Genomic DNA, 27,265 nt, shown 5'->3' with positions numbered 1-27,265 from the left:
AGTATCCCTTCTACTTTGCAGATGCAACCTGCCTCCAGATTGTGCCCCTAAACTTGCTCATCCCTCCCAGGACATCATGATCCACAGTTTGAGAACCTCTGATTTATAGTACGTTTAAATTGCTTCATAACCACCAGGTTGCAAATGTAAGGTAGTGTAATTATATGTGGCAATGAAAAGGTCTTTGGACTCAGTTTTGAGAATGGGATTCACCCATGCCTTTTCTAGAATTGATGTGGCATAGATCCTACATGACACAGTAATTGGCTTACTATAATACGTATGATACCCTGATGCTGTGCTTTTCACTTGAAATCTTTAGAAAAGAATCTAGTCTACATGCAGTTTGTGGCCTCCTTCTTAGATTAGCTTGTCACAAATTAACCAGAACAAAACTACACCTTGGGCAAGATAAAAGTATTTTGATTTGGCAGAAATGCTGATAGCGGCATTGAAAAAGTAACCTGAAACAGTTGCATTGTTGGAGGAAGAAAGCATGCTAGCTAAAAATAATCTAATGGTAGTATGCCTGCAGTGAAAGCATTTAGTTAATGCCTAGAATCATTCCAGTTTCTCAGTAATATTTATGCCACAATCTGAGCCTGTTAATCAGGTGCCTTTAATCCAACCATTCCTAAAATATACTGAACTACAACTCTTGTTTAAATTCTTGTTCATACTGTTAACATCTGAAAAGACAACATTTTGATGACTAGAGGCTGTACTTTTAAGGTGGACCCCAGACCCAGTGACCTCATGGATGTGGAAAGTGATGGAATTTCCATAGGCATTTGGTGGCAGTGGTGGTATATTCTAGTTCTTGTGTGCTTGCTGTGTGAGGCCTAGACTAAAGCTAAACTTTTTAAAATTAAACTGTGGTGTCATGGTAGAGTTCAGTGTCTTAAAACACAAAAGACAATATATAAAGTGATATGATGAAAGTAAGGATGGTTTGCAAAGATAAAAAAGTATGAAGAGGTATAATGCATGATGTTGGATTAAACTGACTATACTTCCTAGCTGTGTTTCCTTTTCTTTTTATTACCCCAAATTGTAATTTGAGAGGGTGTGTGTGCTGTGTTTGAGTAGTGTTGCTTACCTCTAAGGAGAGTATCCTGACTACGTACCTCTGATACGTACTGTATATATGCATGTATTTTCTCTGAAAAGGGAAATTGCAACTCTGAGTAATATGTTGGTGGGGGGTGAGGAGGTTGCCAGTAAAAAAGGCTTTTGGGGGTTGCCATCTTGTTGTAAAACCTAAACCACAGCGAATCAGGCTACATGAAAAATCACCTTTTTCCAGAGATGTTCAGTTCTTAAGATCTTTTGCATATGCTGCCTTCCAGGTCTAAGATGAAATGAGGTGCTTAACTATTTTGAGGAGTGCTTTTTTGGAAATGACATCCTGCTTACAGTTTGGCTGGTGTTATCTTTCTTGACTATTTATGCCTTTTTAAATCTGAGCCCTTACTTTTAAAATGGCATATTCTGAGATTGCTGTAAGTAGACTTTCATTCTTTTATTTTATTTGTGTTGATAAAGGAAGTTTATGCATGACAAGCATGTCTCATTTAATCATTGCAGGCAGTCTTGAAGAACCTTTGGCCGGTGCACTAAATATGGCCCATGCACATTCCCCATCTAATGTTCCAATTACTTCTCTCACTTTCCAGATCACTCTCAGTTTGTTTGCACTAAAGAAAATGTTCCTATATAATGTTTAGAAACTTTATGAGCATCCAATTGCATATCTACCTCTTCTACATGGAAAAAGGTATTCTGCAGGCAAGGATTCCTGAGTGCTGAGCACTCAAAAAATGCTTCCTTGTATATGCACTGATATCATTCCTTCCTCTAGTGAAATAAAGCACTGGAAGCATAGAGAAATACATCCTAGGAGTCAGAGGCTCAAAATGGCAGAGCTTTGGAAAGAGGAACACTATTCCCTCATTGTAGACAATTCCTAAGGTTCTCCAACTTGCTGGGGGAGGGGGGAGAAGGAATGCTATCCAATTTTTAAGCCAAATTTGGTGTCCTACTCTTGGTCTATGGCATGCTTCTAGATTGATAAGAATGCTGAGAGGGACCCCTGATAAATATGTTCTATGCTGATATACTGCATTGACACGTTCTTGGAAAGGTACTAGAAAGACTCATTCTGGTGGCAGAGAGATTCACTTTTTTAATTTAGAGGACTCCAGTTGACCTTTGAACATGTGCCAGAGGCCACACACCAAAACGCAATGAGTGAAGCCAGAACAGAAAGTAGACTATTTCATTTACATGTAATCTTTATTAAGATTATTCTCCAATCATATCTTTAATAATTTCCTATCTTACCATATTTAAATTGCAATTTGGTAATAACTTTTGGAGGTTTCTTTTTTAAAGCAAGTGGGACTGATTAAATAACTTGATAAAAATAACATAATGAATTGATTCTTAAATTGCTTGGTTTGAAAAATAGATGTAAAGACCATTTTCATTTGTCTCAATTCACTGAAATCCTCAGTACATTTTAGGATATTTTGTCTGTGTGTTATTCATTAAGAACATCAGAGTCAATATAATGAAGAATCCGGAGCAGTCTAAAGTTGACGATTTCATGAACTGTATTTGGATAGATACACGATTAAGTAGCATCTACTCTGAAAGCTTGTGCCATTTTAAATTCATTTGTATTTAAAGGCTATATGGCCTTTTGTTTTATTATAACTGGCTTAACAAAATGGGTAAAATAAATACATTTCCTGTTTTTCGAATTTACAGTGGGGCAAAAAAGTATTTAGTCAGCCACCAATTAATTGTGCAAGTTCTCCCACTTAAAAAGATGAGAGAGGCCTGTAATTTTCATCATAGGTATACCTCAACTATGAGAGACAAAATGAGAAAAAAATCCAGAAAATCACACTGTCTGATTTTTAAAGAATTTATTTGCAAATCATGGTGGAAAATAAGTATTTGGTCACCTACAAACAAGCAAGATGTCTGGCTCTCACAGACCTGTAACTACTTCTTTAAGAGGCTCCTCTGTCCTCCACTCGTTACCTGTAGTAATGGCACCTGTTTGACCTTGTTATCAGTATAAAAGACACCTGTCCACAACCTCAAAGAGTCACACTCCAAACTCCACTATGGCCAAGACCAAAGAGCTGTCGAAGGACACCAGAAACAAAATTGTAGACCCGCACCAGGCTGGGAAGACTGAATCTGCAATAGGCAAGCAGCTTGGTGTGAAGAAATCAACTGTGGGAGCAATAATTAGAAAATGGAAGACATACAAGACCACTGATAATCTCCCTCGATCTGGGGCTCCACGCAAGATCTCACCCCATGGGGTCAAAATGATCACAAGAATGGTGAGCAAAAATCCCAGAACCACACGGGGGGACCTAGTGAATGACCTGCAGAGAGCTGGGACCAAAATAACAAAGGCTACCATCAGTAACACACTATGCCGCCAGGGACTCAAATCCTGCAGTGCCAGATGTGTCCCCCTGCTTAAGCTAGTATATGTCCGGGCCCATCTGAAGTTTGCTAGAGAGCATTTGGATGATCCAGAAGAGGATTGGGAGAATGTCATATGGTCAGATGAAACCAAAGTAGAACGTTTTGGTCTAAACTCAACTCGTCGTGTTTGGAGGAGAGAGAATGCTGAGTTGCATCCAAAGAACACCATACCTACTGTGAAGCATGGGGTGGAAACATCATGCTTTGGGGCTGTTTTTCTGCAAAGGGACCAGGACGACTGATCCGCGTAAAGGAAAGAATGAATGGGGCCATGTATCGTGAGATTTTGAGTGAACACCTCCTTCTATCAGCAAGGGCACTGAAGATGAAACATGGCTGGGTCTTTCAGCATGACAATGATCCCAAACACACCGCCCGGGCAACGAAGGAGTGGCTTCGTAAGAAGCATTTCAAGGTCCTGGAGTGGCCTAGCCAGTCTCCAGATCTCAACCCCATGGAAAACCTTTGGAGGGAGTTGAAAGTCCGTGTTGCCCAGCGACAGCCCCAAAACATCACTGCTCTAGAGGAGATCTGCATGGAGGAATGGGCCACAATACCAGCAACAGTGTGTGAAAACCTTGTGAAGACTTACAGAAAACATTTGACCTCTGTCATTGCCAACAAAGGATATATAACAAAGTATTGAGATGAACTTTTGATATTGACCAAATACTTATTTTCCACCATGATTTTCAAATAAATTCTTTAAAAATCAGACAATGTGATTTTCTGGATTTTTTCCCCCATTTTGTCTCTCATAGTTGAGGTATACCTATGATGAAAATTACAGGCGTCTCTCATCTTTTTAAGTGGGAGAATTTGCACAATTGGTGGCTGACTAAATACTTTTTTGCCCCACTGTAAATACAAATTTATAAGCTTTTTTAACACAATTTGTGTGATGTAGTTATGTTATTTGTAGTTTATCTTAAAAGTTAAGAACATTTGTAAAAAGAAAAAGAATCTACATTTCTACAATAAATTAAAAGCAGAAGGCATTCTGATCATGAGAGAAAACCTTGGTAATCTTGAATTTCTGTGAGATAAAGGAGCTAAGGCTAGGAAATGATGTTTTCTGTTACAATACCAAAGTTACAGAACAGCCCCCTTTCGGATATTAGACTAACCCCTGCCATGCTCACACCACAAGTCATGGGCCACCCATGCACGCTCCTCCACCTGGCATCAACTACCCTCAGCCACACTCGCACTGCGCGGGTCACCAACACAACCTCCCCTGCCTGGCAGCAGCCACTCACACCGTACCTCATGCACCACTAGCATGCCCTCCCCTGCCCAGTAGCAGCCACTCCCAGCCCCGCTGCACTCATGCTGCATCTTGCTGGCCTATTCCTAATGCACCGAGACTTGCTTAACAATCTGTGATCCTCATTTAATGATGGCAACAGGGAGTGGCACAATTGCTGTCACTAAGCAATGTGGTCACATGATGTAGCACTTTACAGCCACATCACTTAGTGACAGAAATTCCAGTCCCAATTACCATCATTAACCAAGAATTACCTGTATAGTGTACGGTCGACAATTTCTTGTTTTGTACTTTTTGAATGTTTTATTTTGTTCATAATGGTAGGTGTACTGTGGGCATTTTAATTATTGCTCTTGTAAGCCTCCCTAAATCTGAATAGGTTTGGTAATGTACAAATTTAACAATAAAATGAATAAGTAAATACAGTGGAACCTCGGTTTACGAACTTAATTCGTTCTGTGACTCTGGTCGTGACCCGAATTGGTCGCAACCTGAAGCAAATTTTCCCATAAGGTTCAATGTAATTACCGTTAATCCGTTCTGGCATGGAGGACAGGGAGGCGCTATTGCTTGGAGGGAGAGTCCCCCTCCCTACGACCACGTGTCCGGGGCGGAAAATGGCTGGGGACCACGTGTCTGGTGGAAAAATGGCCCCGGACCATGTGTCGGGCGGAAAAATGGCCGCGGACCACCTGTCAGGGGCGGAAAATGGCCGCGGACCACGTGTCAGGGGTGGAAAAATGGCCACGGACCACGTGTCAGGGGCGGAAAAATGGCTGCAGACCGTGTCACGGGAGGGAAAATGGCCGCGTATCCTGTTCGTAACCGGAGGCGGAGTTCGCGAACCGAAGCAAAATTTTGTGGCCAGAGCTGGTCGTCACCCGAAAAGTTCGTGAACAGAAGCATTCGTAACCCAAGGTTCCACTGTACCATATATACTCATGGATAAGCCAACCCTTGGATTTTTAACCAAACTACCATGAAAAATGCACCCCACTATGGATAAGCCAGTTCTTAAAATTTTCTGTGTTTCAGTTTTCACAATTGGCTTATCTGCAGGTGATGGATTTTTCATGGTAGTTTTGTTAAAAATTTGAGAATCAACTTATCCATGGATGGTCATATTTGCAATTATATACTGGTACTTTTAAAAAGTATTACCAGATATTCTCACAGATAAGCCCATCCGCGAGTAAGATGAATGCAATTTTGGGGGTGTATTTTTGAACCTAAAATTCTCAGCTTATCCACAAGTATGTACAGGTATGTACTGTGTAGATATAATAACCTCTAAATGTGCATGTCTACCCACCAATTCTAGTCACTCAGAAGGGCAGTTTTAAAGGAAGGTTAACTGTTATTTCACTTTTTCATGTTCATTTAAACTGGATATTTTCTTTTTATCACCATTTTATTACACAAAAGAACACTTAAAGTTTTAGTTACAGTATTTGCCAATATTGTGCAGCATTAAAAAGGGGTTAAATTCTAATGCTCTTTCAGTGAAGTACTGTATGGTGTATGTGCAAATCTGTACACACTCATACACAATGAAAAACATTAACTTGGTTTAAATTAAATTTGTTTCTGGATGATGATGATGATGATGATGATGAATTGCATTGTAAATTTAGCATTTGTGCATCTTTACTAAACTTAGGGGCAGCTTTTGATTGTCTTTGATATTAGTACAGTGGAACAACGAGTTACGAATTTAATCCGTTCCGTGACTCTGGTTGCAACTCGAATTGGTCGCAACACGAGGCAAATTTTCCCATAAGGTTCAATGTAATTATCGTTAATCTGTTCCGGCGTCCGCGGACCACGCGGCAGGGGCGGAAAAACGGCCGTGGAGCACGCGGCAGGGTGGAAAAATGGCCGCGGACTACGTGTCGGGGCGGAAAAATGGCCGTGGACCACGTGTCGGGGCGGAAAAATGGCCGCGGACCACGTGTCAGGGGCGGAAAATTGCCGCGGATCCGGTTCGTAAGTCGAGGCGAGTTCGCAATTCGAGGTAAATTTTTGGGGCCTGAGCTGGTTGTATCTCGAAAAATTCGTAAGTAGGGGCATTCGTAACTAGAGGTACCACTTTACTAGAATATATGTAGAACAGATAAATCACCCCTCCTCCCATTCAGTTTTCTATCCTATTAATAAATGAAATTAAATGTAAAATTCTGGTAGGGAATTAAATAGGATTCTGTAGTTGAGACTTCACTATTTTTATAAAGGTGTCTGTTTTATTAGATGTTAAACAATCTAATAATCTAAGTGCAGTGGGTCGAATATAGATACATTAACACTTAAATACAAAATCATAAAAAGTAAGAAGTGATGATTAAAACAGCACAAAACAGAATCAACATAATAAAACTGAGGCAATTCATAAAACGGGTGTAACAGAGCAAAGTTCGGAAAACTCTCAATTGTAAAGAAAAAAAACCATGTTCTTCTTGTGCTGAAACAACCATGATATTGACTACAAGTCAGCCTTTCTAAAAAGAGCACTCCATAAATGAAGTTTTGAGCTACTGGAATAGCTGAAATTTTATTACCTGACATAGGGTAATGATAGCAACTTTAGGTTTAACAAAATTTCATGGGAAGATGTAGAGGGTTAATGATAAGGATCATAAGTTATGCTTTCTTGGATTTCTGCTGTGAACAGTTTCATGGGACTAATGCTCTATGTCTTGGAAGTGTGAGGTATGTGGAATACTACTTTATGGAACAAAGTCTGAAAGGGCCAGCCAAACTGGTTTGACTGCACTGTAAGCTGTACTACTAGTTATGCAGACATGAACTAAATTATTATTTTAAACAGTGTCACTAGTATCACCTTTTGCATAAGCTTTAAGTGCAAGACAAGTATGTTTGCAAGTAGCATAGTTCAAAACTGCATGACATACAGTATATAGGTTGTTGTAAGATTTAGCCTTCTAAAATAAATTAGGTCTGTAAGCTAAAAAAAAAGTACATTTTCAACAGTACTGAAAATTAGATGTCTTCTTCAAACTGAAACTACATAGTAATGCTGCAGCTACTGAATAAGTTATAATGGTTTGATTACTTTAGAAAATATACTTGTACAGACATAGAGAAGCTCAAAAAAAGGGCATCAATTTTTATCTGGCACTATGTGGTAATTCAAAATAGGAAGACAGGGTGACAGGTTATAACTATAGATGATAAAGGATTATAAAGGTATTTATAAAAAATCTCCCAGAAAGAGAAGAAATTCCTAGCATACTTGAGAATTAAGGCAGATGACTGGTAGCTATTTGCTTAGAGGAAGATAACTACTTATTAGGCTGGTATCTGAAGAAGTTCTCAAACTTTCTTACAGGGTCAAGGATACCAATGATACTGGGAGATATGGTGCTTGAAATCTGTAACGCACACTCAAATATTGGGCATAGCCTATCTAGATACAGCTGATGGCTAGGTTTAATTGACTGACTTAGAGGATGGGCTCCATGGAGAGCCTTCTACTGACAACAAAAGTAATTAAGTTAAACTCTTTTATTCCAGGCTTCTCTTCCACCACCAATATATTTGTATTTAAAAGGAGCTGTTTATTAACTTTAATCAGAAACATGATCTCCAGAAAGCTCTTTAAATTTTCCTGTTCTTCCATGTACAGTTGACCAAAAAAAAAAACAAACAAACTAGAAAGAAAGCTAAATGTGGTTGAGGGCTAACTGATGGTGAAAATAGGTACATCATTTGGTATTTTGAGAGTTTTTAAATATTTAAAATACTCTAACCAAGCTTGCTTAAATGTTCTGCTTCATTCTGTTGTCCTCTATTGTTTCTTAGTGGATTTTCCCCCTTAATTAATTGTAAATACTACACAGCCTATAAATTAGTTGTTGGAAACTAGTCATGCATAATGACCAACAACACTTGTGAAAATCTCCTGAAAGATTGAATGAATGAAAGGATGAAAAGATGGGCAAGCTGGGCTATGAAAGTCTTGTTCTGGTGTCTGGAATGTATAGGCAACTGAATGGGACAAAACAAGAAAGAGTTAACTGTTTGTTAACTCGGGTTGGAATCAAGGTTGTTTCTCAGTGGTGTGTCACTGCCCCTGAGAGAGCAGAGAATCTAGTGCTGATTAGGCAGGTGGAAACAGTGGCCAAGGTGGCTTCTGCCCAGCTTTAATTGGTGTGCCAGTTGCATTCCTACCTAGAACACAAGGATCACACAACAGTGGCTCATGCCCTCATCTCAGCTGGAATACTGCAATACATTCTACATGGGGCTGTCTTTGAAGAGCACTTGGAAACTGCAGTTAGTGTAAAATGCAGCAGCCCAGTTACTGGCAGGTGTTACCTGCTAAGAGCACATTACACCCTGTATTTTAAGCTCTTATTATCTGTAGGTTTCTAGATGCAATTCAAAGTGCTTGAATAAGTCCGTCCATTACTTCCTTCCCAGGTGAAGGTTTTGGCCCTATCTCATTTTGTGAAGTAAGAGAAATGGTAGCTAAGAAGTACATTTTCTCAGCTGCTGCTCTGGCATTGTGGAATTCTCTCTTCTTAGAATTAAGGCTTGCTCCATCCCTTCTAAAGTTCCAGATGCTAACTGAAGATATACCTTTTCTGAAGAGTTTTGTATTGAGTTACTATCATCATTAATTGATTTTACTTTGAATTACTTATATTAATTTATTTGTTGACACTGGGTTTTTTTGTTATGTTCTTTGTTTTATTTTTCATTATCAATGTTATAATTTATCTTTGTGTTATTACTTTGATTAATTATTGGTTGCTTTTGTGCTATATTAACTACCATGAATGTTTTCCTCAATTGTTTAGTAAACTGTTGTGAATTGGTATAGAAGTAGAATAAATAAATACTGGGCAATAGCTTTCTCCATGAGATGGAAAGAAAATAACCATTTCAACTCATTTTTATAATCATAAATAAAAATAATTTAACTGATTTTGTTGTTTTTACCACTGTACTTCTGTCTGGCTTCCCCACTTAACAGTTCTCCCTACCCCCTCAACCTGATGATTAAGTACCCTCATGAATGATAAAATGAACCCTAGTCCATGAAAGCTTATGTTATAAGGAATTTGTTAGACCTTAAAGTGACCTAGAAATCTTTATTTTTTAAACCAGAATACTCTTTACATATACATTTAAGTTTAACTGAAATTTAATGAAATTTAATTCTTAATTCACCACCTTCTTTTCTCTCTCTCTTTCTTTCTCTCTCTGTTTCCTCCCTCCATCACAAAAAAAGGAATTCAATATACATGCCAGAGGAGTCAGGGTGAGCATCTTTCAACTGCATCCATAAAATGTACATTCATAGGCAATTATATAATAACAGTAATAATTATACTTGGAATAGTAAGGAACAATGTTCTTATAAAACCCCTTGCTGCAGCTTTTTTTCTTTATTTTCATTGTCTCTTTTCCTATTATTTTGCTGCTGCTGTTGTTCTTTCTGGTTTGCAATCTTATGAATGTATTTACAAATAAAGATGAGTTCAGTGGGGTTTGCTTCTGGGTATATATGGATAGGATTATAGACTTAAGTATCTGGGAAATTTAACTACATCAACCATCTTAATCTGGTTCAGTAAATCTCTTAAGTAGATTTTTACTCCATTTCTTAATGGTTGACCACACAGGAATACGGACATCTATCTTCAAGCTTCCTTCAACTTAGTTGAACACTACCTTGGAAAGGAAAATTAAATTATTTTCAAAATTCATATGTAAACATTTATAACCCAGGTTATCTAATCAAAACTCCCTATTCAGGGCAGGATCCCATCCGTATGACAACCCTGTTTTCAAGCCTAAATGCATTCACATCTCTCAGTCATTTATCATAGGACATAGTTTCCAAATTTCCCACTAACTAGTTCTCATTTTTACATATTCTAGTAGTCAGTGTCCCTTTTAAATGTTGCTAGTACTGCTCCAAATGTATCAAAATAGAGCTGAATACAGGTAATCCTCGACATGACCATAATGAGGACCGGAAAAATCATTAAGCGGTGTAGTTGTTAAGTGAGACATGTGACCATGACTTGCGACCTTCCCTTCCGGCTTCCCCATTGACTTTGCTTGTTGAAAGCCAGCTGAGAAGGTCGCAAATGGGGATCACATGACCTCAGGACACTGCAACCGTCATAAATGCACGACGGTTGCCAAGCGTCCGAATCACGACCACATGACCGCGGGGACGTTACAATGGTCATAAGCCACTTTTTTCAATGCCATTGTAACTTCAAATGGTCACTAAACAAATGGTCATAAGTCAAGGGCTATCTGTAGTTCTTTCTTGTGATCTGTGATTTTTTTTTTTAATACAACCTTTGCTTTTGTTCATTTTTTATTAGCAACTGCATTACTTTTATTTTATTTCTTTGTAGAACAATTTTCCCAGTGTGGTTTACAACATGCTAAGAGCATTGTTTAATATAATATAATTAATCACTGTTTTATTAAAAAATATATAAACAGAACTTAAACAGCAGGCATTAGTTTAAAAAGCTGTAGCAGCATACAGATTTGGAATATTTGCATATTAATTTATTAAAAAGTTATGGGAGAATGAAAGCATCTATGCCTATGTCAGAAAGATAGCAAAGTAAACCCTTGGTGTGCCTTATTATGGAGCTGGTGTGGAGACACTACCATTTGAAAAGGCCTACATCCTCACAGCTTGAGAGGCACACAAAACAGACTCACTAAGGATTTCGATATGGTACTTGGAGGAATCTATGAAAGAGGCTTTCCATCAGATATCAGGGAGATTCTTTCTTCATGTTCAGCCAGTGAATATGACTCCTAAATCCTCCTCATACTTAATGCTTTAAACCTATACTTGTGTCTATGATTTTTTACAAAAATTCTGAAACCTAAGTGCATGGTTTCACATTAATCTGTCTAATTTTATCTTGTTTGGTTTTAGTCCATTATTCTAGCCTTTCCAGTTGGTTTTAAATCTTGTTTGTTATGAAATTTGTTAAAACTCTTGTCTTTATATCACCTGTATATTTGATAAATATACTCTCTATACCCTCATCTAGGTCATTTATCAAATGATCACTGAATCATGGCTATTAAATATTAAAAACACTATTCATCAAATATATGGTGCAAGACATTGGTAAGAAGCAGCATCCATGTCACATAGTAGGGTAAGATCTATTTTTAATAGACTAACTGGGAACAGGGTCTGTGTTAATCGTAAATGTCCATCAAATTGGAGAGTACTCATCCATTGTGATTTGTGTCATTTGAGTAATGATCTTATTACACAACTGTCACAAATTACAACATTTGAGTCAATTTATATCATTTGTGTAATCATATCATTAATTATATCATTTGAGTCAGTTAATGACATTTCCATAATGAGGTCATAACTGTACATAAATGATGCAACTTACATCATTTAGTGAGTTAACGTTCTTTGTATAATGTTATTTCACAAGTGATGCTAATTGATGTGGAAAATTGATCTGTTCCACGTCAGGTCTGTTGTATCAAGATCTGGTGAATTGAGATTTCGTTGTAATAATATTTTACAACCTTTGCAATCACAAAAGATCATTTTAAATCTATGTTTAGTGAAAAATATGAAGTAGACACTGAACTTTTTAAAATGTTGATTTATCTGTAAATATTTAAAACCATGACCACTCAGTTGCAGTTACTTTAGATTCCTTTTTAAAAAATAAATAAAAGAAGGCACTGAGAATTTGAAGTTCCCCAATTTTTTTTGGTCTGAAATACTTGAAGCATAAATAAATAGGGGTTTCATGGTGATAGTTATTGGAAGAAAAAAGAACTCTGATTTTAGAGTTGTCTTACTATTGTATCTGCTTCAGCTAACCAATATTTATTTTTTCACTTACTTTATTATAAAATAATTTGAATAAAGCAATTAGATCTTTGCTAGTAGTTCTGATTCTTAATAGTGATTACTATTATTCATGCAGTTTGTTCTATATCACTTTGAATTAGTATGTATTTTATTTTTACATATGTATACTCTTTTAATATTCTTTGCCATGAGTGTTCAAAAAAGTGATGAATAAATCTGATATGTAATATACGTATGCTGTGCTCTGCCAGCAGCTCATGAAATCTGCTTTGCATATTCTATAAATATTTAAAGCAATTGTATATTAGGATATATTGGCTGTTGAAAGGCTTCTTATAAGCTCTTTTAATGAATTGAGCAAATTTTAAAAATTGGTTGTTGGAGTTCTGGAAACATGTAAACAAATGCTTATGAAACTTTTAAAGCATGAATTCCAGTTTGCACTTCAGTTTCAGTTTATTTTTCAAAGTAAGATCAAATCATCTGTTGTAAAAGAACAGATGTTTTTATAAATCCAAACTATACTTGGCTCTCATTATTCACAGTAGTTCCCTTCCAGTAGACAACTTAACCAAATAATGAGACTGTGAATCTATGGGAATTGGGTTGTTAGATATGGAGCCTCTGTTTGTCTTTTTCCTATCATGAGTACTTCCCCCATTTTCTTCCTTTTCGTCTCCTTCTCACTTAGTCATGGTAGATCTTGCTGGGTCAATCCAGTCATGAATCTCACTGGTTTCTCTACTCTGCACAACTCTTTCCTGAGGCACGTGTAGCATCTAAGTGGCATGATCCAAAGGCCTCTGCACTGATATCATGAGAAAACTGCATAGAGCCAAGAAGCTAGTGTAAATCATATAATGACTACCTCTGTCACCAACTGAGCAAGGTGCTTTGAAGAAAAAAGCAAACTGCCATGAGGAGGCCATGTGGAGCCTTGCAATGAGGCTGACCTAGTAAGGCCTGCTGTGACCAAGCAAGAAGGAGGATCAAATATGTGCAGTCAAGCTAATCCCAGCCTTAAAAGATATACAGTACTTAATACATGTGCAAAAGTTCATCCACTATTTTGTGTATGTATAAAAACAAAAAAGTCAAAACTCTGGCTATGCAAAAACTTTTATACATATAAAAAGATTTATTCTCTAAATTGTGGATACATGAAAACATTGATAACGAGTGAGAATAACAAGAGCCACATGTACTGCATAATCAGAGTAGATGGTTTTCACTGATGGCCCTTTTGTAAATAGTATTAACAGAATTCAGTCCTACAGTGTGAGAAACAGACAAGAATCTTAAGAGTTTGAAGTAATACTCTGGAAATGTAAAATAGGATGATTCTTTTTGAGATAACTAGTAGCTTTGTACTTTCATAAAATGTATAGTTCTGGAATCTCTGCAGAACAGATCAAACAGGTATCACCAAAATAATGGGTAGTGGAGCCACTTTTGATTGGTAGCAAAACAAGGCTCATATTTTCATCCAGAGTAGTAAAACTCAACTGGTATTTTGGTGATTATATTGCAGCACCGAAGCACACCCAAACCTTTCTCTTTGATTTGCAAAAATAAGCTGGAGCTGGCCACATGGGTGCTCAACTGGCAAAACACTTAGGGGTTTTGACACTCCTATTTTCTCCAATTCTGTCTTTGTATTTTGATCTATAGAGCAGTGGTTAGTGTCATAACTCCATAACCCCTAAAATAGCTTGGCAATGGGAAAAGAAAGAGGGTATCCTTAGTTTTACACAAAAGCACAGCACAAAGTCATGAATTAATAGAAGAGCCAAAGTCTGGGCATTTATTTTAGCCATTTATATTGCACTCTTTAGCCAAAAGGCTCTCAGTTTTTATTCTCAGGTTTATAATGTACTGTAAAAAAAATTACATAGAAGGAAAAGGAAAAAATGCAGGGAAGAGGAAAATGGACATATTAAGGCAACTCTTTCTAATATTCCCATTTTCTTACAGTGACCAGCTGAAATCCTTAGAATCTTGCATGTTTCTTGTCAGTCCTTCCAATTGTCAGTTGCCTGTTTAGAACTTTCCAAGAAAAACTGGTAGGATCAAGATGATATCATTATCACCACAAGGAAAGAATGGTGCTGCTGTTCTTTGCAAGTTAGTTGAAATGGGCAGTATCTATGATATGGGAAGAATTAAGCTGATAAAAGCAACAATGAGGTGAAAATCAAGTTTTTTATCTTGATTTTTTTCAACAAATTATGAATGCCTATGGCTGTCAACAAATAGCATCGTGATTTACTTTCTGTACGTTGGAAAGCTATTCCTTTTCTTCAGTAATTACCAGTCTTGCTACTAGGGCGCTCTGAATGTCAAATTCTAATTGCATCTAATTCTATACTGGACTCTGATCCTTTTCTTTAAATGCATGATCTTGCAGACTGTGTTAGCATATGTCTAAAGAGCCAAACAAAAGTTTGGGGATTTCTCAGTTGTTCCACTTGTTGGTAAGCAAAAACACATGGAATATATTATTACAGATTTTGGGTTGTGTGCACATTAGCAAAGTCTGTTTAGAAGTTACATTAATTATATAATTTATATTATAAATAATATAAATACTTTTGATAGAAACTTAGGGTTGGAAGGGATCTTGGAGGTCTTCTTGTCTAACCCCATTCCCAGTGTAGAAATCCTTATACCATTCTGGACAAATAGCTGTCCAGTCTTGAAAACTTCCAGAGATAGAACACCCGCAACCTAAGGAGGCAATAGCTCTCACAGTCAGGAAATTCCTCCTTAGTTCAAGTTTGGATCTCTCACTGTAGAGCTTCCACCCATTGGTTTATTTATTTATTTATTTAGCAGACTTATCCCCGCCCATCTCCCCCCAATGGGGGACTCTGGGCAATTTACAACAAATTAAAACAAATAAATACATAATTAAAATTTATAAAAAAGAAAAACACATTCTTGTGTTACTCTCAAATGTTAGGGAGAATGAATCCACAGCCTCTTCCCTGTGACATTCCTTTATGTATCAGAAGACTGCTATCATGTCTCCCCTTAGCCTTCTCTTGTTCAAGCTAAACATACCAGGTTCCTTTAACCACTCTTTGTAGGATTTAGCCTCCATACCCCTTACCATCTCTGCTGCTCTTCTCTCCAGTTCCTCAGCATCACACTATAACTGATCTTTCTGTTTTAATTTTAGTTCTAATAAAAGTCTTGTGCAGCTCATTTGCCAGAGGGATTTGCTAAGATATATTCCATTCCAATTGTAGGCAGTGGTAAAATACAATTTTCTTACAGCGGAGAAAGGTTAAACAAAGAAATAAGTAGAGTTAATGACCATCACCACATCTTGTGGTAACCAATTCCACAATTAGTTATGAATTATGAAAAAATTGGCATTCTGTAGCTTATTCTGAATCTTCTTCCAATTATTTTTGTTTGATGACCTATAGCCCTTATGTACTGAAGGGGGGGGGGATTTCTCCTTGTCAATTTTCTCCTTGCCATGCATGATTTTATACATCTCAGTCATGTTTTACCTTAATGTATTGTCGAAGGCTTTCACGGCCGGAATACGATGGCTGGTGTGGGTCTTCCGGGCTGTGTGGCCGTGTTCTGGAAGTTTTGTTTCCTAACGTTTTGCCAGCATCTGTGACCGGCATCTTCAGAGGGCAGGAGCACAGACAGGAGCAGTTCTCTCTGTGAGAACTGACAGAACTGCTCCTGTCTGTGCTCCTGCTCTCTGAAGATGCCGGTCACAGATGCTGGCGAAATGTTAGGAAACAAAACTTTCAGAACACGGCCACACAGCCTGGAAGACCCACACCAGCCATGTTTTACCTTAGTTAGCTTTTTTCCAAGCTTTCCAAGAGATTCTAATTTTTACTCACAGGGAAATTGTTTGATCATTTTGGTTGCCGTTTGCATTTTTTCCAGGTCCCTTATGTCCTTTTTCAAAATGCTGGATGAGAGCTGGTTGTACCATGAATTTGTATAATGTTGGCAGATTTTCAATCCTTTTCCTAAATACCCCTAACATAGAATTAGCCTTTATTACAGCTGCATCATACTGAATGAACATTTTAATTAAGCTACTCAGTTTGTCTCTAAAATCTTTTTCCTGGTTACTTACAGGCACCACATCACTATGTATGTGAGATGGATGGGATTGCTTCACACATATGGTACACAATTACACACATCCTTAAATTAGACTTCATTTGTCATTGCTTGATCATTCACCAGTTTAAAGATATCTTTCTAGAGTTCTTCACAATCACCATCGTTTTTCACCATCCTGAAGAGTTTGGTATCATCTGCACATTTGGCCAATTCACCGCTTACTTTCTCTATCAACATGTCAAAGGATTGCTCTAATGCCTGGGACTTATCATCAGTGAGATACAGCAGCAGGATGAGTAGGGTCTAGAATAGTGGCAACCTTCACTCAGCAATCTCCCTCCACATCCCCTTAGTACCATAATGCTTCAGTTGCTGCAGTATAGCACAGACAACTCACTGTAAGACATTTGGAGGTGAACTGTCTTCTCAAAAGATTTTGTAACTTTTCTGCTCCTTTAAAAAGTCTATGAGATCCAAAGATTCCGGAAAGCAAATAGCACTTCTAAGAACATATATGAACATACATACATACATAGATACATTTATTTATTTATTTATTTATTTATTTATTTATTTATTTATTATTTATGTGCTTTTATGCTGCTGAGTCATTAAATGGCTTACAGATAGTGAAATACAAATGCATGATAACAAATTATCATTATATCAACAATAAATACAATCAACAGTTACAGTAATAAAACTACAGCACTGTATATCATCAAACAACAGAAATTCATCACACATTCAGTTATCTTTCTTCTCTCTTTCCTCAGTCCCCAAATCTATCATAGAAAAATGATGTTCTTAAAAGCTTCCCAAATGTTAAAAGTGAGACATGGCTCTTATATCTGACAGGAGGGAATTCCATAGGAGGGGAGCTCCTGCAGAGAATGCTTGCCTCTGTGTCCCCTTTTGTCTCACCTTGCATGGAACAGGGATTTTCATCAAACACTCTCTACCCACACGCCTTCAGTAGGCAGATTTGTTTCGGAGTAAGCAGTCATGAAGATAACCAGGCTCCAAACCATGAAGGATCATCAGCACCTTGAATTGTTCCAGGAAACATACAACAACCAATATTGATATTATGACAACACTGGGTTGTCCTGGTTAATGTGGGCCACTGTATTTTGCATTAATTTCCAGGTGGTCTTCAAGGGCAATCCCATGTAGAGTGTATCACATAGTCCACCTATAAGGTGACAAGGTGAGGTTGTGAGGGCATAAGTAACTGTAGCTACTGCCTTCTACTTCAGGAACGGTTGCAACTAGGGCTAAAGCTGGACAAAGACCTTCCTAACCCCAGCTTCGACCTGCTGTTCCAGAAGGATCCCCAAGTTGTACATCAGCTGTTTTCGAGGGAGCACAACCCCACCCAGAGTTGAAGTTGGTATTGTCCTAGACTCAGTCAGCTTCTGAACCTGTAGCTACTCCATCTTGCTAAGATTCAGTATCCAAACCCATTTGGCCATCACATACTGAGAGAAGATTACCATTGCATCCCCTGTATATGCTGAGGTAGAGATGCATAACTGGGTATTATCAGTATCTTAATAACATCACCCAATGGGTAGATGATCATCCCCAGTAGCTTCAAGTAGATGTTAAATAGGATGGGAGGAAGGATTGAGCTCAAGAGCTCAACCTCTCCTCCCAGTGCATACTGACTAGAGTCATCCAATTAAGAAAGAGATGAATCACCAAAAGGCAGTGCCCCAACTCCTAGCCCTCATGGGCCATCCAGAAGAATACCATGATTGATGGTATCGAGAGCTGCTAAAAGATATATCAGGACTAGTAGGGTGACTCTCCCCCCATTGAAGCCATAAGTCATCAGTGACAGCAGCAAATGAAGTTTCTATCCCATTCCTGGTACCTTCTCAATCAAGAACCTTACCCATAAAGGGAATGTCCAGTACATCTGGGTCCAAAGTAAGAAGGGGCTATATCAGTGCTCTTTTCAAGTACAGTTTATTTCCCAGTGTTTTACAGTATATGAATGTAAGATGTCAGCACAGATGCCCTATGTAACATCTCAGTCTTCTAAGCTGAGATAAATTACAAGCCTTTTGTCTATATGCTGCATCATCATGCACCCCAACTTTGTCAGCTTTCTGCATCTGAAAACTCCCTAAATAGATTATAGTTTTCTTTTAGAATTGAAATTGGAAACTCGGGCTACCAAATTCAGAATAAAAGAATATCTGGAACCAATTTAGGGAACTGAAGAATTACCTCTTTACAGTTTTCAGCTTCTGAATTCATATTACCTGATTGAGTGGTAGGAACAGGATCTTTTGGGATATGTTACTTGTGTCAATGTAGCTTTTGTTAGACGTGGATGGATAGCATTTCTGAATGGGCTTCATATGGATGTGGGTATCATCAAAGCTGGAAGTTGATATGTGTAGAACAAATACATTTTTCTTCAATCCCATCTCCTTTTTAAAAATCTCCTTTTAATCTCCTTCTCTCTCCATTATCTTGTACTTTAGCAAGTGCTAAAACTGCTAAGTTTAATTTTACCTTAAGGCAAAACAATAACAGCTGAGAAGAGGGAGCACTTTTACTGCCCCTTATATGTACATGTTATAGGTAGAAACAGACAAAAAGATTCAACTTTTAAAAATTTAAACACCTTGACAATATTTATTTCAAATGTGTTTTAAATATATTATACATAAATGTAAATATATAATATTAAATATGTTTGATATAAATATTTAATGTAAATAACATAATATATAAATATAAATACATAATACAAAATATATTATACATGAATACATTTAAATATAAATCTGTAAATCTATATAATATAAATGTTATATATAAAAGTTAAAGGCAACTAGAGAATTACTTCTGGCGTGATAGTAAAATCAAATGGGCCGCTGCAGGTATAAGAAGATGGAACTGCCAAAGCTCATTTTTGCATTATAGGCAAATTGGCATTGACTAAAGGTGTACAAAACATTTCTAAAATGATCTATCAGGAATTCTGTTTTGAGCACAAAGCCAGCAATTTCAATTATTGTGGTACTGTTTAAAGCTTGCGGCAGTGTTTTGCACTTAAAGCTGTTTCTGGTTCAGAATACTTCCAGATTGCTCAAAAAAATCAATTTTAAATTCGAGGCAGGATACGCTCAAAACAGCATTTCAAACTCAATACAGGATATTTTAAGTTCAAGAGAATTCAAATTTGAAATGTTTTGCATATTCATAATACTAACATAAACCAGAAGCTTTGTTTGGACCGGTGTTGATAAACTAGGTCAGAAGATACGCAGTGTCATCTTTTGAAAATAATTACTTTGGTAGCGTGAAAAATGGAGGGTACATTACTTCTGATTGTTAGAACCAGAATAATAACTCTAATCAATTGCACTGCAATAATTTTAATTGTGTTAATTTTTTTCTTGTATCCTCTTACTGGATTGAATTATTTTTTTATAATTCTGTGCTTTCTCAGTAAATTTAGTATTAGCAGACTTTCTTAGTATTGTAAAATATATTATTTCTCACAGCTAACTCAGTAATCTCTTCTGAGACTTAATATTAGGTTTCTACAAGGGATATAGAAGTCACAGAAAGAAATGTGGTTTTCATTCAAACAATTTCCTTTGATGACAGTATGTCATCAAAGTAAAAAATTGATCCTGAGAACAAAAAGAGTTAGTATAAATATATTTGTTGACATATTAAAATAAACAAACATTGACAAATTATGTTCAGTAAATTGTTATAGTGGAAGGATTAAAGTTAAAATTTTAAGGAAATATCAAGTCATGCAGCCTTTATTTTCCTTACCAAGTAAGCAAACTGCTTCCAAAATGTTTTACCACCATCCCTAGATTTTTTAAAATAACAAGCATTTAATAGCTCATTCACAGTATCATGTTTTGTGAAACAAATATAATTGGTAGTAGCTAGGCACGTGGGAAATGTTTCAAATTTGAAGTGCTTTGTTTCCAGCATGAAAAATTTCATACATTCCTGGTTGTAACTTGAACTAAAGTTAATGAAGTATATTCATTATTGATATAATTATTGCCAAGTAGGGAAATACCAACTAAATAGATAGGAAAAGTACATCCCTCTGACATGCTTCTGTGTTCTGTTTGTTTTTTGTCCAGACCACAGTAATTCTAGATTCCATGCTATACCCATGCTAAATTAGTTACAAAACTATGAATGCTATATAAAGTCGTTGAATAAAGAAATGAAATTATTTAGCTGTTAATTGTGTACCTCTTTAAAACTATTTAATTAATAAAGTGTGGTCAGTAGATGATAAATAATTGACTGGCATGAATTTGGAATAGATATGATAGACTGCATTATTTGAAAATTTGAAATAGATATGATAGACTGCATTATTTTCAACTGCAGGAATGAACTACCTCTCATATGCTTCCACCTCTTGTCTCCTTTAATGCACTGGTAAAGAGATTCAAAGTATTCAAAGTGTGTGTGTGTGTGTGTGTTGTTTAAATAAATAAATAAATAAATTTAAATAAACTGAAATTCAGAGAACTATAAATTCCAAATTGTGATTGGCTTAGTTTAAAAACAAACTAGCCCTGAATGTTATTTTCAGGTACTGGCTTGTTAGTTAATTAATGTTCAAAGAATCCTAAAATTAAAGCATTTAAGCAAAGGACTGCTTTTTGTGAAAATCAGAAGTGGACATTGTATTCACATATCAGGATGACATAATTTCCTATCACATCTGAACCAGATCTTAGAATGTGATTGCCTTCTGTTTTACAGGCATAAGATTGCAATACTGTACCCCATTGAATTCCCTTCAGTAACTGGGTCTTTTGAAAATGAGCTGGGTATCTACTACAAAATACTGTCAAAGCTGTCTTGAGGGTTCTCTGGGTACAAAGTTGAGGTATAATAAAATAATAATAATATTGGGACTTCACTTGGATTTGCCCAGTCACATCTATAAAATATTTTAGTAGCTACTTTATTATTATTCTCTAAGAATTAGTATTTTAGATGCCAGGATTTATTTTTCCCTCTTTTTAATTATTTAGTTTGGCATTATGCATGGACATGGAATTAATATGTAGATAGTTCAGAAGATGTTCTCCTACATTGGTAACAGAAAATCTGTGTTTAGTGTGTTCCAAAACTTGCTAACATCCAACTTTATGTGGAAATATAAAACTATATTATTTTAAAATATTAGGAGATAGCTATAAGGAATTAGGCTATAGGGTTCTAATAGGGAAAAGTCCCATTTTATTCCATGTGTGAGATTCAGGATATAGAAGTTGTTGAAAAATCTCAAGAAACATTATGTTTTTACAGTCTGCCAATTGGGATTCTATTCCTATATAACTGCTTGGTATTCCTATATAGTACCGTGCAGTGATGTTCCAAATATTTGACCCTTTACTGAGCCACAACATATAAAAAGATACTCTCAGGTTGAGCTAATCTCCTGATGACTGTATCTGTGTAGTTTTCTTGGCAGAGTTACAGAAATAGTCTGCCACTGCTTTCTTCCAAATTTTTTTTTAATTGACTTCCCAGTCTAGCCACCAATCATGGCTTCCGAGGTAGGCCCCCATCCAAATACTGAGACCTAAACTATAACAATTTGTTAGTAATTTCTAATATATCTTAGTTGTAAACTTTGTAGAGCAGGGGTTCTTAACCTGGGGTCCATGGACCTGGTGGGTGTCAGCGGATAGATTTCAGGAAGTTTGTTTGTTTGTTTGTTTATATTTCAAATTTAGATACCGCCCATCTCACAAAGAAATGACTCTGGGCAGTTCACAATAAGACGACAATAAATATTAATTAAAATACAGTAAAAACAGTATAAAAATAGAGTAAAAATAGAATAAAACCAAAGACATACTGTGTTTCACTAACCTCTAACTGAAATGTACCTTATCTTGTTAATAAAGAAGCATGTTCATTACTATTTTACATATTTGTTATTTTTTAATATTTTGATAACTGTATTTGAGCATAATTGGTATCTTTTAATATTATATATTAAATACATTGTATATATTGTATACATTTAATTATATTTTTCTGAGAAAGGGGTCTATAGTTTTTGCCAGACTCTCAAAGGGGTTCAAGGCACAAAAAGCTTAAGAATCCCTTTTGTAGAATGTGGTTTGGGATCTTTATTCTGAAGATTTTACAAAGCATATTACCTCAGTCATATGAGAAACAGTTTATAACATTTTTAAATAAAATCTCATTTTAAAATACTAAATACTATGTTAGTGAAGTATGGAGTGTTTATTTATGCACCCTGCAATGTACATTTAAGTTTCCTGTTCAGTTTTTTCTCACTTTCTCTAGTAAGAATTATACTTCTGGGACTTTAGATGGTTTAGTTATAATATGCTGTTCAATAAAATTAAAAGCTAATTCTCCTGTTTGTGCTAGGAAGCAAGCCCACAATATCCATTGTTACATACAGCTGTTTTACATTATAGATTGATATAATTATTTCCCTACATTTGTGCAAGCTTGAGAACAAGCAAACTGGTCAACTCTCAATACAGCTTCAGTATGTTATTTTTGTACTAATTACTAATTATTCTGCCCAGGTTTAACAGTGTTCTGCTTAACATAATATAAATGTGTTCCTTATTCAGCTATATGTGAATAATGGTAAAATAATAATAAATATTTATTCTGAAGAAGACAACATAACAGATTTTTGTAAAAGTGCAAGAATGTCTTATATCATATGAATCTCACTTAGCTGATCATCTTCTTTGGAGGTCCTTCTGTATTTCTCACCATTCAGAGAAAGTGAGTAAAGAGAACTGGGATAGAAGCTTCCTGGCACCAAACTGGGGAAAACCATGTTAGAAGGAACACATTAATGTGGCATACTCATGTTTTGTTTTAGGAAGACGGTTAACATTTTTTTGTGGTTCTCCTGAATAATTTTCAAATTATTTTGAACATTTTATCTCCAATCTTGGCTTTTTCATTTTTTCCCCCTTATTCCTAACTGTCCTGTATGCAGTGTTTTATCCCTTTAAATTATTGTGTTTTAAGTTGTAAATTACCTTAGGAAGCTTTTTCTGAGGAGAAAGGTGACTCAAAATACTTTTATAAATATAAATAGATAAATAACTGCATGTTTGTTTTCCCCCTTTGGGCCTCTTCCACCTGCTGCTTTTGAAATATGATATCAGGGTTTCAGTGATGGTGACATCAAATGTTTCTTTTACATATATTGTACACTGATTCTGATTAGCAGCGAGATATACTTTTTGTCCTTTTTATTTTAGATATGCCAATATTTGGTCTTTGCCCGGCTCATGATGATTTCTATTTGGTGATGTGTAACCACTGTAATCAGGTCGTAAAACCACAGGCATTTCAATCACATTATGGTAAGTACTGAACCGTTTTTTAATTGTTAGGAGTTGCCGATTAAGCTTGACAGCTTTTTATTATCCTTGCTCATTATTTTAAAAGCTGATGGTGCATTTGCATTATGTAAATATAGAAAAATATGAGTAATACATTATATATTAAAATTAGAAATAATAACTGGACATTTCTAATGTTTAAGGAAATAATGTTAGCACAATAATACTCTCTGAGTTCTATATAGTCTTTGCATATTAAAACTAGGAATATTATTCTTTATATTTTTTATTATAAATCAGGCTTGGATTTTGGCCTTACAACTGAGTAAATACTGTCTGCAATTATGTGCTATCAGGATAGAGTCCATTTTTGGTAATTTAAACCAGTTGTGCAAATGTAAATATGTAAATTTGAATACCTTGTCCGCCACATGTTCTAACTATGCTAACTCTAAAGCATAGTTAGAACATGTGGCGGGCAAGGTATTCAAATATCTTGAATATCCTTATTTGCAAGGAATTAATGCTAAGAAAATGTTATGCGTAGGATTGAATATGCACTCAATTATCAAAATAATCATATTTGGGTAATATGTATTCAGTTCTCCGTTCAACTTTATCTTTTGATTTGCAGCTTTAATTCTGCTGTTTAAAAATAACCTAGTGAGGCTCAGCTAGGTGGCAGCACTTAACTGTCCTGGTTGATCTGAAAAAGCTGAGTGGAATCAGACCCAGTTAGTACTTGGGCTGGAGAAATCCTAAGGCTGTGGGCTGCACTAAGACAGAAATGTTTCTCAAAAAGGCAGTGAAAGAAGACAATATGAATGTGTCAATGAAATCAACAGGAGTTGAGTTCTCCTTAAAATACAGTGTTTTCTATTTTATTATTTTCTGTATAGATACTAGGATCTGATGAACCATAAAGGTTGTCAGGAATTGATTGTTTTCTTAAAACTGAAATGTTTATATAGCTGTTTTAACCTGCATTAGTAATTTAATGCATTGTTTAGAGGATTTTACTAGCAGAAATATTGGAGAAATATTGTCATCGTAATATAAGAAAACAATCTTAGATAATCAGTTGCAGCTGATATATATCTTCTCATCTGGTGCCTCCAATGATTATGAGCAAAAGCATGCATACTTCTAAGCAACTTCTGCACATTGATTGCTAAGGGTTGTGCATGGGTTTTAAGTCTATCTAGCTGAAGATAGCTTTGTGACTTAAAACCTTACTTTATCAGTTCTTTATTGGGGAATTTGTAAGTATATTCTTTCAAAGTGTTTATAGTTCGCCTACCAACCATGATGCTATAGTGGTGCTTATGAACCCTTTTGAGTTTTCAATATTTCTGCATAAATATGAGCTAAAACATTATCTGTTCTCCACACAAGTCCTAAAACTGGACAAAGAGAACCCAATTAAACAAATGAATCAAAAACATTATACTTGTTCATTTATTTATTGAGGAAAATGATCCAAGGTACATATTTGGTGTGGCAAAAGTATGTGAACTTTTGCTTTTAATAACTGACGTGCCCCCTTTGGGCAGCAATAACTGCAACTAAACTTTTCCAATAACTGTTGATCAGTCCAGCACATTGGCTTGGAGGAATTTTAGCCCATTCCTCTTTACAGAACAGCTTCAACTCAAGGGATGCTGGTAGACTTCCTTATGTGAACTGCCCACTTCAGGTCCTTCCACAACATTTCTGTAGCATGAAGGTCAGGACTTTGACTTAGCCATTCCAAAACATTAACTTTTTTCTGCTTTAACCATTATTTCGTTGTATAACTTTTGTGTTTTGAGTCATTTTCTTGCTGCATGACCTACTTTCTCTTGAGCTTCAGTTCATGGACAGATATCCTGACGTTTTCCTGTAGAATTTGCTGGTACAATTCAAAATTCATGATGGCAAGCCATCCTGGTCCAGAGGCAGCAAAGCAGGCCCAAACCATGATCCATGTTTCACAGATGGGATAAGGTTCTCATGCTAGAATGCAGTGTTTACCTTTCGCCAAACATAACACTTTTCATTGAAGCCAAAAAGTTCTATTTTGGTCTCATCCATCCACAGATCTTTCTGGCTTGTCCATGTGGTCTTTTGCAAACCTTAGATAGGCAGCAATGTTCTTTTTGGAGAATAATGGCTTTCTCTTTGCAACCCTGCCATACACACCATTGTTGATCAGTGTTCTCCTGATGGTGGCCTCATGAACGCTCACATTCGCCAGTGCAAGAGAGGCCTTTGGTTCCTTAGACGTTACCCTGGGGTTCTTTGAGATCTCCCCGAGTATTAAACACCTTGCTCTTGGTGTGATCTTGGTTAGTTGACCACTCCTGGGGAGGGTAACAATGGTGTTGAATTGCCTCCATTTGTATACAGTCTGCCTGACTGTGGACTGATGGAATCTAAACTCTTTGGAAATAGTTTTGCAACCTTTTCCAGCCTGATGAGCATCAACCACTATTTTTCAGAGGTCCTCAGAAATCTCCTCTGTTTGAGTCATGACATGCTTCCACATACCCATGTGGTATTACAGATCAGACTTTGATAGTGAATACTCAGAATGCTGTTCTTTAAATAAGACAGGGCCTCCCACACTCATGCCTGATTATCATCCCATTCACTGAAACACCTGACTCTTTCTCCTTCAAATGAACTGATTATCCTAAGGTTCACATACTTTTGCCACACACAGATATATAGCTTTCGATCGTTTTCCTCAATAAATAAATGAACGGGTATAATGCTTTTGCCTCATTTGTTATAACTGGGGTCTCTTTATCTGGTTTAGGACTTGTGTGGAAAACAGATCGTGTTTTAGTTCATATTTATGCAGAAATATTGAAAATTCAAAAGGGTTCACAAAGTTTTAAGCACTACTGTATAATTGTCCTCATATTCTCCCCTTCAAAGCAAATTCATGAATAATGTAGAAAAAATACAGCTTGCTAATTAAAAATGAAATTGGTATAGAGTGATGGGTATTTAGTGGTTTCCTACTTGGGAACAATCATCTGCTTCCTCAGTCTCTCTGCCATAAACATATATTTGTAGATTCTCACAAATCTGCACCCCCACAGTTTTTCATTACTATCCTAGGAGGTTTGTGATTCTTGCCTATTACAGCCATTACTTGTGTGA

The 27,265-nt window shown here is 36.4% G+C and overlaps 1 protein-coding gene across 7 annotated transcripts in view; it reads left to right on the top strand.

The window, feature by feature from the left end:
- Nucleotides 1-27,265, top strand: part of ATXN7 (ataxin 7) — a 129,156-nt gene that overhangs the window by 52,431 nt on the left and 49,460 nt on the right. For 4 of the 7 annotated variants that reach the window (XM_088134407.1, XM_088134406.1, XM_088134405.1 and 1 more), the window contains 2 exons: nucleotides 10,038-10,067; nucleotides 24,032-24,136. In XM_088134407.1, coding sequence (XP_087990533.1) covers nucleotides 10,038-10,067; nucleotides 24,032-24,136 — 135 coding nt within the window. Of the gene's footprint in view, nucleotides 1-10,037; nucleotides 10,068-11,857; nucleotides 11,953-24,031; nucleotides 24,137-27,265 lie in introns of those variants that run through there. The other 3 variants (XM_088134409.1, XM_088134412.1, XM_088134410.1) reach the window with 2 other exon arrangements.

This window comes from Python bivittatus, unplaced genomic scaffold (genome assembly GCF_059951505.1).
Source record: "Python bivittatus isolate LINGU-HERP-01145 unplaced genomic scaffold, Pbiv_v1 ctg000080_np1212, whole genome shotgun sequence".
NCBI lineage: Eukaryota > Metazoa > Chordata > Lepidosauria > Squamata > Pythonidae > Python > Python bivittatus.
Note: the sequence above shows the minus strand (reverse complement) of the source record. Positions and strands in the feature narration are given on the sequence as shown.